This window comes from Caenorhabditis briggsae (genome assembly GCF_000004555.2).
Source record: "Caenorhabditis briggsae complete genome, chrII, whole genome shotgun sequence".
NCBI classification, from domain to species: domain Eukaryota; kingdom Metazoa; phylum Nematoda; class Chromadorea; order Rhabditida; family Rhabditidae; genus Caenorhabditis; species Caenorhabditis briggsae.
In genome coordinates, this window is record NC_013486.2 from 4,610,181 (window position 1) to 4,629,175 (window position 18,995).

Genomic DNA, 18,995 nt, shown 5'->3' on the forward strand with positions numbered 1-18,995 from the left:
GGTTACTGTAGCTTCAAAAATGTGCAAACACCTAATGAACAGGATTTGACGCCAAATTGCAGAAATTCCACGTTTTTTAGAGAAAAGTGCTACAAATTTCATCTTATTCTGACTTCCACTACTTTTAATACCAAATTTGAAGTTGTCTGCATTTTGGCGTCAAATCTTGTGCATTCTGTGTTTGCACACTTTTCAAGCTACAGTAACCCAAGTATCTTCAAAAAAGACCTAGAAGCTTTCAGAAAAGGCGTTTCCAGTCTAGAGTTTCGCGTTGAATCTGAATTTGTTGTTAGTTTTTTATTAATGTCAATGGAAGTTGGAGGAAATAGAATTTTTTGAGTTTTTCATCAATTTCAGGTACTGGAACCTAATTTTTGATTCTAAGACCATCAGATTCGAATCGTCTGCGTCTCTTTATCTCAACTCAATAGTTTACAGTTATTTCTCTGCACTTCATCGTCAAATCTTGTGCATTTGGTGTTTGCACACATTCCAAGCTACAGTAACCCAAATACTTTAAAAGCGGCCTAGAACCTTCCAGAAAAAGCCTATCTAGACTGGAATTGTGTGCTAAATCTGTATCTATTGTTATTATCATTGTCTTACTTTCAAATCCACTTGATAAAACTCATGAAGATCAGCTTTTGGAAGGATTTCAGCTCTTAAAAGATATTCAATTGCATTGACATGTGAGATATTTTCAATGACTGGAGGAACTCCTCGATCCTTCCAAACACCATCTCCAACTTGTTTTCCGAATTCATGATAGACTCGATCAATGATATAAGCCGGGCGTAGATGGGGACTATTCAAACAGTTGTATGCGGATTCTGGATGCTCCAAAAGCCACGTGGCATTCTTTGCCGCATGATTCCAGACGACGTCTTGGACTGTTAGAACACCCCAGGATCGTTCGATGTCTTCGACGAGGGATTGGATGTTTTCGAATGTTGTGTCAGGCCCAACAGTCTGGAAATTTTCAGATTTTTTTGAAAATTGAAAAAAAATCGGATTTTGAGAATTTTCTAGAGATTTTGAAATTTTAGAATTCTGAACATTTGACATTCTGAGATTTTCAAACTGCTGAAACTTTGGAAATTTTGATATTGAGAAATATTGACATTCTGAGATTTCGAGATTCTAGTATTCTGAAATCATAGATTTTTAAGTTTTGAAATTATTGATTTTTGTCATTGGAATTTGAAAAAGAGCAAGATTTTGAGATTCTGAAAATTTAAAAAATTGAATCCTTTTTTCTGAAAATTATCGAAAAAAAAGTTTTTGACACTAAAAATTTCAGAATCTCTGAATCTTAGAATCTCGGAATCTTTAAATTTTAGAATCTCTAATTCTGAGAATTTCAGAATCTCAAAATATTAGAATCTAAAATTTTCAGAATCTTAGAATCCCGGAATCTTAGAATCTCTGAATCTGAAAATCTCTAAATCTGAGAATCTCAAAATTTCAGAATCCCAAAATTTCAGAATATCAGATTCTCAAAATTTCAGAATCTTAGAATACCGGAATGTTAGAATCTCTGAATCTGAGAATCTCAAAAATTTAGAAACTCAAACTTTCAGAATCTCAGAATTTCAAAATTTCAAATATTTTCAGAATTTTAAAGTTTTTAAAATCCCTCAAACTCATTTTTTAAAATATCGGAATCTCAAAATCTCAAAATTTCAGATTTTTATTATTTTAAGCAAGCTTTTTGAGATAAATTTCAAAGAAAAAGTTTTTCCACAAATCCAGATGGTCCTAGGGACTCCTACCTGAATCAACTGATGATGATTGCTCAGCGAATAACTGGAATTCGAGATTCCCAACTCATGAATTGGCGTCAAATGAATCATATTATATCCTGTCTCATGTGCCACTCTCAGACGATTCTTCCATTCCGAAATCGGTCCCAAAAGCTTTGTCAAATACGTTTGACAACAAATTCCATCCAAAGAAAGGGGCTTTCCATTGATTTTCAACTCAGGCATCACTAGAAAATATCCATGTCCGGATTCTGGATTTTCAGATTTTCCATTTTCAGAGATTCCATTTTCAGCACAAGGCACTTTTTCGACAACAAAATGATATCTAAACGAGCCGGCGGTCTCACAGCGAACTTGACAGTACACCGACAGGTGGTCTTTGCCTTCTGACCATTCCAAGGGGCGGTTTGGGCATACTGTAGTGAATACAGTAACCCGTTTTCCGAGAAGCGATGAGCCACGCTTGAATCGCACTATCCAACCTGAAAGGGCATTGAATTTTGAGGAGCCAGGTTTTTGCACAATTTTCGAGCTACTGTAGCCTAGATTTGTTTTTTTTAAAATTATTTTTATGGATTTTTATCGTTTTTTCATGTTGAACTTCTTATTTTCCCGGTCGAAAATTATAAAAAATTCGAATTTTAAGAAGTTTTTCGTAAAATTTGGTGTTTGCACAACTATTCAGCTACAGTATCCCAGATTCAATTTTTTTTTGGTTTGAAACTTGCAAAACAAATTTTCTGAATTTTCATGGTTTTACCGGTTTTGATTTTTATTCTTTTTTTTCGGTCAAAAGTTGTAAAAATTATATTTTTTCATTTTCTCGTGAAATCTACTGCTTGCACAATTTACTAGCTACAGTAACCCGAAATTCGTGTTTTTTGCAAGTTCAAACCTTTTTTCAGGATTACTGTAGACTTGAATATGTGCATACACCGATTGCGCAACATTTGACGCAAAGATGCAGAAAACCTTGAATTTTTGTGTAAAAATCGAATTTTTCCACTTCAAACTATAAAGTTCAGATTTACAGCGGTTCGTATCTCCAAATTAGAAGTTTTCTGTAGTTTCTCGTCAATTCCTATGCATTCGGTGTTTGCACAGTTTTCTGGCTACAGTAATTCGGAATTCCAATTTCTTAAAATCATTTATCTTAATATTCTATTGATTTTGAACTGCAAAAGCTGCACGAAAGAATTTTTTCAAAAAAAAATGCACCTACCTTTCTCGACTTTTCTAATCACACTCTCCAAATGCTCGCCATCCTCGAGCACAATAATTCTAACCTCGTCACCATCTTCTGCCATTGAAAATTGAGAAATTCTAGCCGAAATTTCTAGAAAAAAACGACCTGAAATCACAAAAAAAATCGGGGTGATTTCTGTGAACTTTCTAGAAACAAAAATCGACAAAAATAGAAAAAAAAAGAATCGGGTGAAGAATCAGATAAAGTGTTGTTTACGTGCTGAGAATCGTTTTTTGCAATTAACCAAAAAAAGACATAAAAAGTGCGGAACAAACAGCAAAAATCTCTTCTTTGATAAGAAAACAGAGAAAAGTTTTATCGGCAGTGCGTTTTCATACAAAAATAATAAACAATCCATCAAGGTCAAACATCTTGTTTGCACCGAAAAAATGTTTAAAAATCAATAAACAGGGACCAAAGAAGAACCTATTGATTTTCTCTTTTCAAATCACAGACTTATCAAATGCGTCCTGGGGCCCCTTGAGCCAGTTGTGCGTGCATTTTCACATGTTTTTTCTTTTTTCTTCCTGCTTTTTTCCCTTCTTCTTCTCTTCTTTTTCCTTCTTTTTCTCTCTAATTTTTTCTATTTTGAAAAACCGCCTTGCGCGTAGGATCTTGTACATTCTTCTGTGCATTATGGTGTCCAATTCACTGCTTGCGGACTTTTTGAACCAGGAATTTTCGTGTTTTTGGAAGCATTTTCAGATGGATTTTAGAGGTTTTAGAGCCACTTTTTGGTCGAATTTTGTTCACCAATAGCTTTAAAACATCAAACATTACCTTAAAATGTTCATTTTCTTCGATTTTTTTTTACTTTTCTCAAGCAAAGATAAAAACATATTTTTCAAGTTTTCAGGTATCAAAAACCCACTAAAAGAAAATGACAGCGGTATCAAATATGGTTAGTTTTAAGGCAAAAACTAATTTTCAAATTTCAAAATTTCGATTTTTCCAGGTCAATTTCAATATGAACGGCGGTGGTGGTGGTGTTCGAAGCACAATGCCAAATGTAACACTGACAATACAGCCGTCAACCTCATCGTCGACGATGCAACAACCGAAAATGATGATGAACAACTATCATCATCATCAGCCGAGGTTTCAGCGGAACGATGGGATGCAGGATGTGATGGGTGATGGCCCCGGACGACGGCTGAGGAAGAATGTGGCGAATGTCAGAAGACACGTGGATTATGTGTCGACAGTGCTGAATCATTGCGAGGTACTTTGGAAGAGAAAGCTAGCTCCGGGACTTGAAAAATTGACGATTTTGATACATTTTATCGCTTTTAATTGTGAAAAATGTCCTTTAAAATGATGAGCTAGAGTTCAAACTTGCTGTGAACTCAGTTGAAGTTCTCAGTTTTATGAAAAATCGAATTTTGAGGATAATCTTCAAGTTTGACGGTCCCAAAGCCTTTGGATGATTTCGAGCTATCCGGACTTTTAGAAACACGAAAATTATCCGAACGTTCTGAAAAAGTTGCTCTCCTTCAGTCAATTGTCTTTCTGAAACAGACCCAAAAAAGACTATTTCCCGGCCGTTTTCATTAGTTCAAAATCTATGTTTTTTTCTTCAGAATCGTTTATGGCAATACGGGAAGCAACGTGTCCTGCAGCAACCGGATATCCTTTACCAACCACTTGCAGTACCTGCAGACTCAACGCCAGACGTTCCTGTAGACTGCATATTGACCAAATTCATTCGAACCGCCATGAACAAAGTCAAGTGTCCGGTGTACAGTGTTTGTGTGAGTTTTTTACTGGAAATTCTATTGTAAATCCTGTTTTTCGCTCAAAAATCGGTCAAATTCATTGATTTTGCTCCATTTTCCCATGTTTTTCCAGCCAAATTTCATCAAAAATTCCTTCTATTTCAGTGGTCCCCGGAGGGGAAACGCTTGATCACTGGCTGCCAAACGGGCGAATTCACGCTTTGGAACGGAACCGCATTCAATTTCGAGACCATTCTACAGGTAATAACGGACGACTTGAGTCGATGGATTTTGATCTATTTTTATGATTTCTCTCATACGAATAATAAAGTATTCACATCGTTTCTATTGCGGTTTCCGGTCGCGGTATTTGATGTGAATAAAAGGTTTTTTTTCGCGAAGTTTTGTGTTTTTGGAGTCTTTTGGGTCACAAAGGAAATGTCAGAGGAGCCGAGGAGTCTGGACCAAAATTAGCCGATTTTTCAATTAATTTTGATGTTTTTGGCACTAAAAAAGAGCTGGAAATATATAGTTTCCCTGCTGAAAAATGGAGAAATTTCGGTTCCAAAAACTGAAAATTCGAGAAAAATATCAATTTTCTCTATAGAACTAGCAAGAACTCTGAAAAATGCTAAATTTTTAAAATTCAAAATTGATTTTTTTGAATTTCTAGGTTTTCGAAAATCGCTTCAAAATTCCTTTAAAAATTTTTTGAGAAAATCCGATTTGTCTAACTAAAAATACACATTTTCATTTGAAAAAGGCTAGATTTTTGGATTTTTGGATTTTTGAAAATTTCTTCAAATTCCAAAAAAAATAGGTTTTTTTGGCTGTTTTTGCATCGGAAAAATCTGAATTTTTTCATGGAAAAAATCTGGAAAAATGACAATTTTCCAGCTGAAAATTCAATTTTTCCGTCGATTTTCCACCATTTTGCAGGCTCACGACTCGGCGATTCGTGCTCTGAAATGGGCGTCAAATGAGCAATGGCTTCTGAGTGCCGATCAGGGTGGATATGTGAAATACTGGCAACCGAATATGAACAACGCGCACATGTTCTCCGCGCATAAGGATGAGGCGATTCGAGGATTGGCGTGAGTTTTTGATTCGGCTGAAATTTGAAGAGATTCTAAAAAATTTGAGATAAGGATTTCGGAAATCTCAGATTTTTGGATTTTCAATTATCTCAAAATCTGAAATTCCTGAGCATTTTGAATCTTTGGTTCCTCAAAAACCCCGAAAAATCCAAGATTTCGCTTTTCTGAAATTCGAAATTTCGAAAAATTAGGAAAATTTTCTCTCTGAAATTTTGTAAATTTTGAAGATTTTTATAATTTTTACCTAATTTTTCGAATTTGGCGCCAGATTGAAATTTTCAGATTCAGAAATTTCGAGAGATTCTGACTTTAAAACTATGGAATTCCAGAATCTTGGAATGTTTGAAAATCGGAAGGTTCCAGAGTACCGTAAAACCTGTATTAGAAGGAAGACTCTTCTTTACAGGGGGTGCCCTTCTAATACAGGTTTTACAGTAATTCGAATTCTCAAAATCTTGAATTTTAAGAATTTTCAGATTTCAAGAATTACGATTTTTCAAGATTCGGAACTTTTAAATTTTGAAATCCTAAACAAAAGCAATTTTATGAAAACTCAAAATTTCGGGAATTTCAAATTATCTGGACAATCGATTTTTTTTTGTTTTTTGAAGTTTCTGAAAATCTCCCAAGTTGTTTGGACCAAAATTTCGAATTTTCAAAATTCAAAGATTCTAGGATTTGGGAACTTTAAATCCTGGAATTCTGGAACTCCAAAAATTTCGAATCCCAGAATCTCAGATTATCAGAATCGTAAATTTTGAGAATTTTCGGAATTTGAAAATTCAAAAATCTCAGAAGCCTCCAGAATTTTCAAATTTCAAGAATCCGAGATATGTCGAAATTCTTGAATGGGACACATTCCCCCAATTCCTATCTTTCCAGTTTCTCCCCAACCGACGTCAAATTCGCAACTGCTTCTGACGACGGTACCGCCCGCGTTTGGGATTTTGCCCGCTACACCGAAGAACGGCAATTGAGAGGTCACGGAGCTGAAGTTCGTTGCATTGATTGGCATCCAACTAAAGGATTGTTAGTTACGGGCTCTCGAGACACTCAACAACCAGTGAAGATTTGGGATCCCAAGACTGGATCTTGTCTGGCAACGCTTCAGGAGCACAAGAGCAGTGTGATGGCGGTGGAGTTCAATAAAAATGGGAATTGGTTGTTGACCGGTGGAAGGGATCACTTGGTGAAGATGTACGATATTCGGATGATGAAGGAAGTGAAGACATACCGTGCACACAAGAAGGAAGTCATTTGTGAGTTTTTGTTTTGAAACAAGACATGTTTTGAGATTCTAAGTATACACCTAAATGAACCCCGATTTCCCCTTTTTTCAGCTCTGGCTTGGCATCCAATTCACGAAGGACTCTTCGTTTCCGGCGGTGGCGACGGTTCGATCGTCTATTGGATGGTCGACGGCGAGAAAGAGATTGGCCTTCTGGAACACGCGCATGACCAAGCGATCTGGTCCATGAAGTGGCATCCACTGGGTCACATTCTCGCCACCGGCTCCAACGACAATAATACCAAATTCTGGGCGAGAAACCGTCCCGGAGATACGGTAGAAGACATTTTCGGCCTGAGCAATACTACAATGATTGGACACTTGGATAAGGAGCGAGAGCCACGGTTGGCGCCACCAAAGCCATCTCAAGAGGCCCAGGAGGTCTACAAAACGGATACCTTTATTCCAGGAATGGGACTGGATGAGAATCTCTATGAGCAATTGAATCGAGAAGGAAATATGCTGGCATCAGACTCGGCGTTGCTGGTCCCAGATGACATGTCCCGTCAGAATATGGTCCCTCAAATCGGTGCGAAGAGAACGCTTATCAAGCAGCCACCAGCGAAAAAAGCGCAAAGACAATTCGAGAGAATGTGGAATAATTCAAAGGGAATCGGCGCGGGAACCGATGATTTCGCGGCAATGATCGGAGGAATGGGTCGAGAGGATGCGGAAGGTTATCAGCCACAGCCATCACAAAGCTTCCTAGGACCACCGACGACAGGTGGAAGCTTACTGGGACCGAGTCAGCCGAGGCCGCAAGGACCACAAGGACCACCACAAGAATATCATCAAGTGCCACCGCCAAACCAAGGAGCACCGTGGAGAGGAGGTCATGGAGGCCCTGGTGGACCCCCTGGCAACAACTATGGACCACCACGAGGGCCTGGAGGATGGGGACCTGGAAATCGGCCTGGTGGAAACTATGGACCACCTCAACGATCGTTTGGACCACCACCACAGGCTCAAGGATCATTTGGATCCTATCAACAACAACGTCCCCACCCACCTCAACAACAACAGCCAACCGGAGATATTGACTACCGAAACCCGGGAAATGCGAATCCAACCGGTGACGTGGATTTGAGACAAATGCCTGCACAACCTGGCCCGCCAGACTCTTGGAGAGGCGCTGGACCCCCGCCACCACTACCACAAGCACAACAACAGAATAGAGCTCAAGTGAATGATCCGAGAAGAGATCCGAGAATGATGGCTCAGCGGGTAAGGAAGCCTAGGAAAAAATGGCGCCGAATTTAAAAATTTGAGTGCCCCAAGCAAACATAGCGCCGAATTCTGTTTTTTTTTTGGAATTTGCCGCCAATTTCAAAATTTTTAAAAATTCAAAATTTCCAGCCTGGCCCAATGAGCCCACCTGCAAACCAACAACCACCACCACCTTCTCAAGCTCAAAACAACCAATGGATGCCACAATTCGACGGAGGAGCTCCGAATCGTCGTGGTGGACACCGAGGAAGGGGGCGGGGACAGCCCTATTAGCTCTTAAAAAAAACTTTTTTTTTTCAAAAATTTGCTATTTTCTCTCTTGATTTGTAGTCTGGACCCTCTCGAGATGTTGTGATTTTCACCCCGTTTTTTTTTGTCTATTTTTACCACAATTTTCGTTCCTATTATCTCAAAATTTCCCCCTTTTCCCTCTTCTTAAGCTCTTTTTCACTAAAAATCTGTTTTCTGCTAAAAATTTCAAAATTTCCTTGCTATCCCACCGTTTGTTAAATAAATACATGGAAATTAATGCATTTTTCGCTGAACAATTGTGAACTTTGCTTTTAAATAGGTGATTTTCAGCTTTTCCAGCCTTTTTATAACGGAAAATACTCGAAAAATCGAGAAAAAATCGCTGAAAATGATGCAAAATTTAAAGTTTGATGTGCATGCACCTGCATTTTGTCTTGGGTTACTGTAATATTTTTAAAATTTCAAACATCACAAAACGCGCGCGCGCGTCTTTTTGATTTTTCAACGATTTTCGGGCGGTTTTTTTCAGATTTTTTCGCATTCTTCTTGAAAAAAGCAGCTGCAGACGATGAGAAGTCGAAAAATTCGCTGGAAAAGTGGATTTTTCAAAAAATTTCAGCCAAGAATCGACATTTTTGATTTTTTTCAAATTTTTTTCATAAAAAGCGGATAAGCAATTTTTTGATACTTCAGAAGCAATATTTCTAGAGTTTTCATCCTTCTTTGCCTGCGAAGTTTTCATCCGAAAATTTTTAAATTCAAAATCAAAGTTTTAGCCATTTTTCGATTGTTTCTCAGCGAATTCGTCATGTTTCAGGAATAGAATTCCCTCGTTTTATTTGAAAATTGTGAATTTAGTCGCAAAATGCTTTCTCTGTCACCACTTACAATTATTATTGTTAGAACATAGCCATCCTTTTCCCTTCTCCCCCTTCCAATTCAAATTTCGCGCTTTCTCTGCGTCTCTCACTCGTACATTCTCTCTCGTCACTCTTCGTTTGTTTTTGATTGTTTTCTCATCGGTTTTTTGCCAAAACGTCTCAAAATCTTCCATTTCCAGCCGTCGAAAAATGTCGCGACGGGTGAAACGAAACAAGAAAGCCGGACCGTCGGTGGAGGACGAGGAAGACATTTGGGAGTTCCTTCATGAGTAAGTTAGCGGAAAATTAAAATTATTTATTTTTTCGCGTTTTTCAGAAATTTGTGCAGAACGGAAGCCTTCGGCGATGCGACCGATGCACTTTTCGAGAAGTTTCTGAGGGAAAATCCAGCGAAACAATGGCAAGTGAAGGAACTTGTTGAATAGTGAGTTTTTTTTTCGAAAGTTGTGAAAAATACGCAATTCCTTGCTTTCAGTTTCAACGAAACGATGCTCGCAGCGCTCTACAAGTGTCAATTGCTGCCGGAGAAGATTCTAGAGCTCTACAAGAAGCTAGAAATTAAGATTTCGGAGCATGTGGAGCGCGTGCTAGAGGCGAAATGTGGAGCGACGATTCGTCTGGATTCCGACAGATGTATACACTCGTATCAGATCTTTGCTGCGCAAAATCCGACAACTACATACTCGCGACCTGAAGTTCCAAGAGCAGAAGTGCCAAGAGCAGAAGTGCCAAGACCAGAAATTCCGAGACCAGAACCCACGATTCCACACGATATGAGTGTTCCAGAAGAGTTTGAAGCCAAAATGTTCGATCACATCTTCTCAAATTTTACTCATCTCACAAAACCCCTTCTGATGTCTGCTTCTTTCTGGGATCGGTTGATCGCCGAAGAGCAAGACCCTTCAATTCGATCAGCGAAGCTTCTCATCCACCATTTCTCTACAAAAATGCTTCCGAACCTCTATCATCAGATTGCGGACGCTCATTCGAAGCTATGGATCTATCAAATGATGGAATGGCAGTTAGATCCTGCGCAACGCAGATGGTTTGAAGAAAAGGAGAAGATGGAGCTTGTGATGAATGTCGATGGGAGTTTGAAGAGTTGGAAGAGGACGGAATGGCCAGTGAAGACTGCTCCAGCACCGTCTGCCCCCGCTGTGAGAAGTCTAGCAACTTGGGTGCCGAGGAATACTCAAGGAGCTGGTCCGAATGTCCCTTCTACATCAAGATCTGTTCCAGCACCTCGACCGATCAGTCCTGACAGCCTGCCACGTCATCGAAATGTGAAAGTTGAAGAACTAGATGATAACTACGAAGAAGACGATAGCAAGCATTTCCCTCGAATTTACTCAATAAGTGGAGTCAAAACGCGCGGAGCCTTCACGCTCGAAGACAAAATGAATGGATGGAAGTATGTTTTGAAGAGGATGAAGAGAGCTGTGAGAAACGGAGAGGATTCTGTGCTACCAAAAGGACTCAAATTTTGGAGGGATTATGTAAGAGAGACGAATTCGCGAAGATCGGCTGATAATTGGTGCTCACAGTGAGTTTTAAAAACGGGCATATTCACCTGAAAAGGAATTTTTGCAGTTTCCGAAAGTACATGGCCCCTGCTCTTCACGAAATGCCCATAAACCGAGGGAACATGCTATTCCTGTACAAATACATAGAGATCAAAGTGGATGATCGGCTACACAAACTGTAAGTTAAAAAACAATTATCTTTAAAAATCTGAAATTTCCAGACTCGAGCGTAAATGTGATGCGAAAGTGCAAGTGGCTAACGAGCAAGTCTACTCGTTCAAGCTTTTGAATCGAGATGAAGAGGGAGAAGAGGAGCAAGCCGCTGTGGCATCAGAAGGCGACGAAGATCCAGAAGAGGAGGAGCCAAATCCAGCTGATGTCAGAATTGACGAAGAATCTGATAGCGAAGAGGAGGAGGTGGAGACGATTGATTATGACACTACGCTCCCGATGGCCCAAGAAGACGATCCACATGAAGTCACAATTCAGCCGTTAGGAGATTCGATAGATCAGGAGCATCAGCCGGAAGAGGCACCAGAAGACGTCGCGATGATTCCGCTTCCCGAAGAGCAACGAGCTCAAGATTTTCGTACGCCAGAGCCTTCCCAAGCAGCGGGAAACTTGGAAGCCGATTCTTCACGGTTGGGATCTTCCAGAAGAAGATCTATAAGGAAATCGGTGTCAATACGTGCAAAACCGACATGTTCAGTGAGAAAATCGAGTCGAAAGAGAAGCTTGTCGAATCCGGAGAGAGTAGAGGTTGAAGAAGACGAGAGATCTGTATCGCCAGTTGTAACCAGACGATCGCTCCGAAATTCTGATCAAAGGACTCCGAAAAAATCAACGGTAAGAATTCCGCAAGTACGGCAGATTTGTGAGTCAGAAGAGGTGGAGGAGGAGGAGGAGCCAGAACACGAATTTATGGCCCCGGAATTCGATGGAAACCTGGAGTCACTCGAGATCACGGACTCAGTTATCCCGGACTCGGTTGCTCCGAACTCAGTTCCCATTGATTTCGTAGAACAATCAGGCGACATTTTCGAGCCATCCACCACACCGATTCAACTCTTAGAAGACGTTCCCTCTTCGTCAGGAGAGCCAAAAGTGTTGGATCTGAAAAAGGTGTTGCCTGGAAACGAATTCATGGAGATTTCGACTCTGCTCCAGCTTGTTCAGATGACGTTGGACGAGAATTGTAGCGACGACGCCATTCTGCAGATGCCAGAGGCTATTCTGGAGGCGTTCCATCGCGAGAATTGGGATATGGTATAATTCCATTCTTACGTCCCTATCAAAACTCTGAAACCTATCGTAAAACCTGTAATAGAAGGGCCCCAACACTGTCAAGTTTGAGCTAATTTATCTCAGTTCCTGCCAAAGATATGAAAAAGTGATCAACTGATAAATTGGTTACTGTAATATCACAAACATTTTATCAGTTGACAAATTTTTGATATCTTGTATGGGAGCCGAGAAAAATTTGCTCAAATTTGACAGGATGGGAGCCCTTCTATTACAGATTTTATGGTATAATTTTTCGTCGCTGGAAAGTCTGAAAATCTTGTTTGAAAACCGAAATTGTGAAAAATCTGAAATAAAACTTCCAAATTTTCCAGGACGGCACACCGAGCGCATCCGCCTACGCATCGGCTGAGATGGTGGTTCGTGAGAATACGGATGGAGAAATGCGAAGATCGCTGTTGAAAAATATGGACTCACTCATGAGGAAGACCTCTGCAAATGTCGAAAATCGTCTTGTATTCGAGAAGCGAAAAGAAGCCGTGACTAAGGCTCTGAAAAAATGTGCCGACGAAGAGCGAGCTTCGACGTCATCTAAAAAATAATTGCACATTTTTTCTCTGCATTTTTCTTTTTTATATTCTACGAAATCCCATTTTATTTGTATCTCTCAGTTTTCTCTCTCGGATCCTCAGTACACGGTGTACTGTACACCTACTTTTTCTGTGAATAAATCGCTTATGTTTTTATTAAATTTTCCCCCTTTTTTCTCTCAAATTTCCGGTGCTCACATTGATTTTGTGCGAATTCTTCCCACCCGATTTTGATATTTCTTAATCCATTTTTTTCAGAATTTCGGAAAAAATTGAACATTTCAGATGACGTTTCCACAAGATAGACAAAGTCTAGATGAGGACGAAGAGGATGAATTGTGGAAATTTGTTTACGAGTAAGAGAGAAATTTTGATTTTCCATTTGAGAAAAAAAAGCTAGTTTTAGACGGAAATTTAAAATTTTTCCCTCTGAAAACATTATTTTTAACCAATTTTTTCCATTTTCCAGCTGTGAAATTGCCAATAAAATGTCTGAAAATCTGGAAAAAAAAGACTTTTTCAACAGATTGTTTGAAATTAACAACTATGAATAGGCTGAAAAAAAAAACATATCCTCAGTTTTTCACCGCAAATTATCGAAAAATTATCAAAAACGAGTATTTTTCAACTCTAAATTCTAAGATTTCAGCCGTAAAATAGCCGGCAAAACGTCCGAAACGCTTCATCAAGTGCTCAAAGAATTCAAATCAACGAGAATGGCTCGGCAACGGACTCTGACTGATGTTGAGTTTCAGTGAGTTTTTTCAAATTTTCAGTCAGAAAATTGGGAAAAGTGAAGCCGAAATTCGAGATTTTTGAGCTCAAAAATGAAAAAATTGGCAATTTTTTCCCCCAAAAGCTCGAACTTGATTTCACCGATTTTTTCGGATTTTTGAGCTATTTTAGGCCAGAAAGGTGAATTTTTTGGCTCCCAAATTGGAGATTTTGAGCTCAAAAATAAATAAATTAAAGTTTTTTGACCCCGAAAGCTTTAAATCGCTAAAAATTCAATTTTTTGCAGTTTTCACAAGGAAATGGTTCCAAATCTGTACAAGACAAGATATCTGACGCCGTTGCAGATTCTGGAGACATATCGGCATTTTGAAATTCCGCTGACGAGGCGCGCCAGACAAGTGTAAGGACATCGGGACAAACAGATTTTGGGAAAAAAATAAAATCATTTTCAGACTGCAAGTCCTGACAGGAGGAAATATTCTGAGGTGCACTTCACAGGGATTGCTCATATCCTGGAATTCTAGAAACGAAGTTGATGTTCCTCCAAGAATTCGAGAGCAACCGGTAAGGATTACTGTACCTGGCCACGTGGAAGTGCTCATGTGGAAGCACATTCGGAAGCATGCGGAAAGGCTAGAAGCTCAGACACTTCATACGGAGTATTTCTGGGAATCAATGGAGATGGAAGAGGAGGATAGAGAGAGAGTTACACCGGAGATGATGGTTGATTAGTGAGTTTTTACTGAAATTCTATGAAAATTGGGCTGAAAAGTATCTGGAAATTACTGAAAATTGCTCTAAAATGGCTGGAAATGGACTGAAACGTGCGCAAAAAGTATTTTATTGGAAATCTGCCTAAATGTTCTGAAAGTTCAAGAATGCTTTTTGACTGAAATTCCTTTCCAAATTTTGGCTGAATTTCCATAAAAATTGTGGCTTAATTTGCTGGGAATGGAGCTTAAAACTATCTGAAAATTGATTTGCTGGAATTCCTAGAAATTGAACTGAAACAGCTGAAAATCGACTGGAAGACTGACCAAAAATAGTAAACATTTACTGGAAACAGCCCTGGTTTATTTTGAAACTAGCCTGAGAATTAACCTTAAAATTCTGAAAATCGACTGAAATTTAGAGGAGATGTCTGAAAATGTAAAGAAAATTGACTGAAAATGGACGGAAGCCTGTCCTGAAATCGCTAGAAGACAACTAAAAATACGGTATTTTCTCTAGCTCAATTATCTCGATTTCTAGGGGAGATATCTCAAATTTGTCAACTGATAAAATAAATTTTTGTAAAATCTTCTATATTTTATCAGTTGACAGATTTATTATGTCTATCATGGGAAATGAGATATCTGAGCTCAAAATTGACGGTTTTTGTGGGCTTCTATCAGAGGAAATGCTGTGAATTGCTAGAAATGAGCTCAAAAATATCAGAATATCAATATGCTAAAATTGCTGAAAGTTAAAAAGGCTGAAAAAATAACTAAAAAGGCTGAAAATCGTCTGAAAACTGACAAAAAAAAAGTTGCAATTTACTGAAAATGAACCTAAATTGCCTGAAAGTGAACATGAAGTTCTGAAAACCGACTAAAATTATAGTGATTTTTGACTGAAAAGGACTGAAATATGTCCCAAAATTGAACTAAAAACACCGTATTCTTTCGTACAGAAGCCCACATATCTTACTTTCTGTGAAAGGTAGCAGAAATTTGTCGACTGATGAACTATAGGTGATTATATGCTTACTAATTAATCAGTTGGCAAAATTTTGATATCTCCCCTAGAAATCGAGATATTTGAGCTTGAAGTTGGCGGTTTTTTTTTCTGAAAATAGGGGTGCCAACTACTATAAACTTTTCAGACAATCAACAACGACATTCTCCATTTTTCAGCTTCCGCGAAGCCATCATGCCACGTTTCTTCGCTCTCAAAATCGACCCAGAATCGAAAGCAGACCTGATGCGCTGTCTTCGTCTGAAACCCACGATAGCCCAGAAGTTGTGGCTGATTCATCACGATTCGCTACTCCTGACGACCGACAAAACCAGTGGCAATATTGTGGATTGGCTGTTTTGGAGGCGTGACCGAGATCCAGAAGACGTCAAAATGAATCCGTTGGAAGGATACAGGACTCCGAAAATGTACGAACCGTCGCCAGAGAAGAAGCGAACTCCAGTGTCTGATGAGGAAATTGCAGACGAAGAATCGACGATGATTGCAGAATACCTTAGATGGCTGAAAGAAGATGCTGAGAAGAAGGACCAGGCCGCTCATAAAGCTACTTTGAGAAATGGAAGACGTGAAACCATTGCTGAGTATGATCAGGAGCCACACAAAAGAGCCAGACGACGTCCGAGTCCGGAAGAGATCGATCGAGATGCTAGAGCATTGATGGATGGCATCTTCGCAGAGCTGGAAGATCTGGAAGCATGCGAGGTGATATTGAAGGATTGCCAGACTGATCAGAAGGTGGAGGAAGAAATTCAGGAGGATCAAGAGGTTCAAGCGGTTGAGAAAGAAGCTCAGGAAGTTCTAGAGATCCAGGAGAAGCAGGAAGATTCCGAGCTTCCAGACGTTCCAAATGATGACGTGGCAATGAAGGAGATTGTGTATTACGACGCAGTGGATGAGCAATATTATCAATTTATTGGCGACGAGATGGAGCCGGAATTTCCAGTCGAATCGCGGGAAGTGGTGATGGAAAAAGAGGTGATTGAGCAAGATATGGAATGGGTCGCTGCAGACGAGAGGAGAGAGTTTGAGTTTAAGGTATGGATCCTAGGGTTACCGTAAGGCCTGTAATAGAAGGATTCCTATACAGTCAAGTTCAAGCTCAATTATCTCGGCTTCTGTAAGAGATATTAAAGATATGTCGACTGATAAAATGTTTGTGATATCAATTTACCAGTTAGTTGACAACTTCTGGATGTCTTCAACAGGGACGTTAAAAATGGGCTCAAAAAATGAGTGTTAGTTCTATTACAGGTTTTACGGTATTGTTTTTTTTTCTAACCGACTGTGAGATTTTTTCCAATTTCCAGCCCGCCAACTCTCTAATCGCCTCCATCGACGACGACGACGACGACGAGATCATTGACGTCGTCAACTTCTCTCCAGATGAAGACTGGCAAGAGCAACTTTTGAAGCGAGACAGAGTGAGCTATCAGTATCCAGTCTATTTGAACGGTCGAAACAGTTATGAGCAGCATTTGTTTATGGGAATGGAGCAGCAAGAGTTTTCAAGTGTCGAGTATGACTTTGAGCAGGTAGAAAAACTAGAAGTTTCTGGAAAGAGTTTCTATTTTTCAGCCTGATGTTAGGAATTTGCCATCCACATCGGCTCCAAAAAGAACTGTCAGAGCACCAAAGATGTATTCCCCAGAAGCAGCTCCAAAACCAACTCCTGCTCCAAGTTACCCGAAAAACACCGCCGCTCTGAGAGATCCCGCTAGAAGTCATCCCAAACTTTATACAGCGAACCCACGGATTCCTACTGTAGCTAGATTCAAATCCTCCAAAATTCAAAATGTCGCTGCTCCACCATCGCCCCCAAAACGCCAGAAGAGAGCTGCCGCCAAATCTCCAAAAATAGCGAAAACTCCTGTTAAGAGAGCAAGGAAGGAGCCGACGCAGAGGCGATCGACACGACTGGAGCCGGTTGCTTCAGAATCCGGCCAAGAGAAAGTGGCCAAGCCGGATGCTTCAGAATCCACCCCATCGGATCCTTCTCCAAAAGAAGACGTCGAAACGTGGCAAGAGAAGCTGGCGCGAGTTTGTCCAGTATTCTATATCCAAACGACACCGGGAATTATCAAAATCGGAGACACCGGAATCTTTATGGACAAGCACAACGTCATCAGAAGAGTGCCACCACCAGAACCGCCGTATCAAACGTTCTCGAAGATTATATCCAACGATAAGGATATAATAAAATATTATAATGCTATGGAACTGAAGCCCTTTTCGTTTGAATGGGATGATGGAATTTCGTTTGTGAAGGATGGAGCGAAATTCGAGATGATTTTGAGAAACAAGTCTAAGGAGACGATTCAGAAGGAGAGAGAAGGGAATGAGGTAAAAATTCTTTTTAAAATTTGGAATGGCAAAATTCAAAAAAAAATTGGTGGTTATTCGAAAAGTGGTTCAGAAAACTCTGAAATTGCTGAAAATCCATTTATTAATATTGTATAGAAACTTCAAAATGTCATAAAAATGTGATATTCGGAAATCCTGAGCTTTTTGAACTGGCGAATTCTGAACTTTGAAAATTTAGGATCCCAAAAATTTGGAAGTTTTGAAAATTCCAAAGTTTCAAAATTAAGAAATTCAGAAGATCGAAGTTTGAAAAAGTTCCGAGATACCTGAATATTCCGAATTTTCGAATTTCTCTAATTTTGATTTCCGAGATTCAGAACGTAAAAATTCTAAAAATTGAGATTTCGAAAATTCAAAAACCCATTAAATTTGAAAATTTCAGAACTTTGAAAACTCCGAATTCCAGAAATTCGAAAATTCTGATGTTCACAAACTCTGAAGTTTCGAATTTTCTGAAATTCCAACTTTAAGGAATTCGCAAATTCCTAAGGTTTCAGAACTTTTGAAATTCGGAAATTCAGAATTTCCAAAAATTTTGAAAATTAAAACATCACAAAGTTGGAGAATCAAAGTTTTGTAATCTGGGGACATTCGGGAAATTTGAAAATTGAGAATCTAGAAATTCCATTTTTCAAATATCCGAAATTTCTGAAATTTTGGAATTCAAAAAATCAGAAACCCCTAAAATGTTTAAAAAAAGATTCCACAAATCCCGAAATTAAAGGTGGGGGGGACAGGAGATTTTTCGGAGGATTTTTGGAGCCAGGGTATGCATTCTACCGTAACGGTGAACATCTGCGTACAGCTGTCGTCCTCCCCCTTATATCGGGCGGCCGCTTCCTCTTTGCCCGCGTGGCTCAGTCGGTAACGGCGCCGCGCCTTCAATCCTCGCCCCCACAAGTTCAACTCCTCGAGGGGCATATTTACACGGAATTTCGAGAACATTATTTTTCTCATGTCTCGCCACCTTTAAAGGTTTCAGGATTTCGAAAATTCTGAAATTTCAAAAAATTGGAGAATAACCTCTATCTGTCCCCATTGACCTATAAAACCAATTTTCAGAGATCTACGACGACCCGCAGAAGCTTCCGAATGCTCCAAAAACGACGTGCAATGTCTCCAGTCTTCTCCACCCAATCATCAATTCAATCATCCCGTCGAACTTCATCAACTCGTCAATATTCTCCATCTCATCGTTCTTCATCTGAATTCTCCTCATCTTCCTCCACTACAAACTACAAATCTCTATTGTTTTCCAAACACCGTGGAATTTTCCCCGTTAATCGAGATTCGAATATTCCAGATTTCCAGCAGTAATTCTTAATTACTGCTTATCAA

The 18,995-nt window shown here is 39.5% G+C and overlaps 4 protein-coding genes across 4 annotated transcripts in view; 3 read left to right on the forward strand and 1 right to left on the reverse strand.

The window, feature by feature from the left end:
* Cbr-agl-1 overlaps window positions 1–3,070 on the reverse strand; it is a gene marked incomplete at both ends in the record, with an annotated part of 15,671 nt that extends 12,601 nt beyond the window's left edge. The window contains 3 exons of the mRNA XM_045242003.1: window positions 607–858; window positions 1,773–2,245; window positions 2,986–3,070. Of these exons, the coding sequence (XP_045094451.1) occupies window positions 607–858; window positions 1,773–2,245; window positions 2,986–3,070 (810 nt within the window). The remainder of the gene's footprint in view (window positions 1–606; window positions 859–1,772; window positions 2,246–2,985) is intronic.
* Window positions 3,071–3,889: 819 nt separating this feature from the next.
* On the forward strand, window positions 3,890–8,609 carry Cbr-pfs-2 (the record flags this gene model as incomplete). Its single annotated transcript, XM_045242004.1, has 8 exons — window positions 3,890–3,910; window positions 3,965–4,231; window positions 4,590–4,760; window positions 4,890–4,985; window positions 5,622–5,818; window positions 6,704–7,080; window positions 7,162–8,333; window positions 8,466–8,609. The coding sequence occupies 8 exons, from the start codon at window positions 3,890–3,892 to the stop codon at window positions 8,607–8,609; spliced, it is 2,445 nt and encodes an 814-aa protein (XP_045094452.1).
* A 1,049-nt stretch (window positions 8,610–9,658) lies between these two features.
* On the forward strand, window positions 9,659–12,836 carry CBG11106 (the record flags this gene model as incomplete). Its single annotated transcript, XM_002646622.1, has 6 exons — window positions 9,659–9,738; window positions 9,786–9,893; window positions 9,945–11,012; window positions 11,060–11,170; window positions 11,214–12,258; window positions 12,609–12,836. The coding sequence occupies 6 exons, from the start codon at window positions 9,659–9,661 to the stop codon at window positions 12,834–12,836; spliced, it is 2,640 nt and encodes an 879-aa protein (XP_002646668.1).
* A 273-nt stretch (window positions 12,837–13,109) lies between these two features.
* Window positions 13,110–18,974, forward strand: CBG11107 (the record flags this gene model as incomplete). The annotated part of the gene is made up of 8 exons (XM_045242005.1): window positions 13,110–13,180; window positions 13,474–13,578; window positions 13,846–13,959; window positions 14,012–14,290; window positions 15,455–16,331; window positions 16,604–16,828; window positions 16,872–17,636; window positions 18,720–18,974. 8 exons carry the CDS (start codon window positions 13,110–13,112, stop codon window positions 18,972–18,974), a joined length of 2,691 nt encoding a protein of 896 aa, XP_045094453.1.
* Window positions 18,975–18,995: the final 21 nt, after the last annotated feature.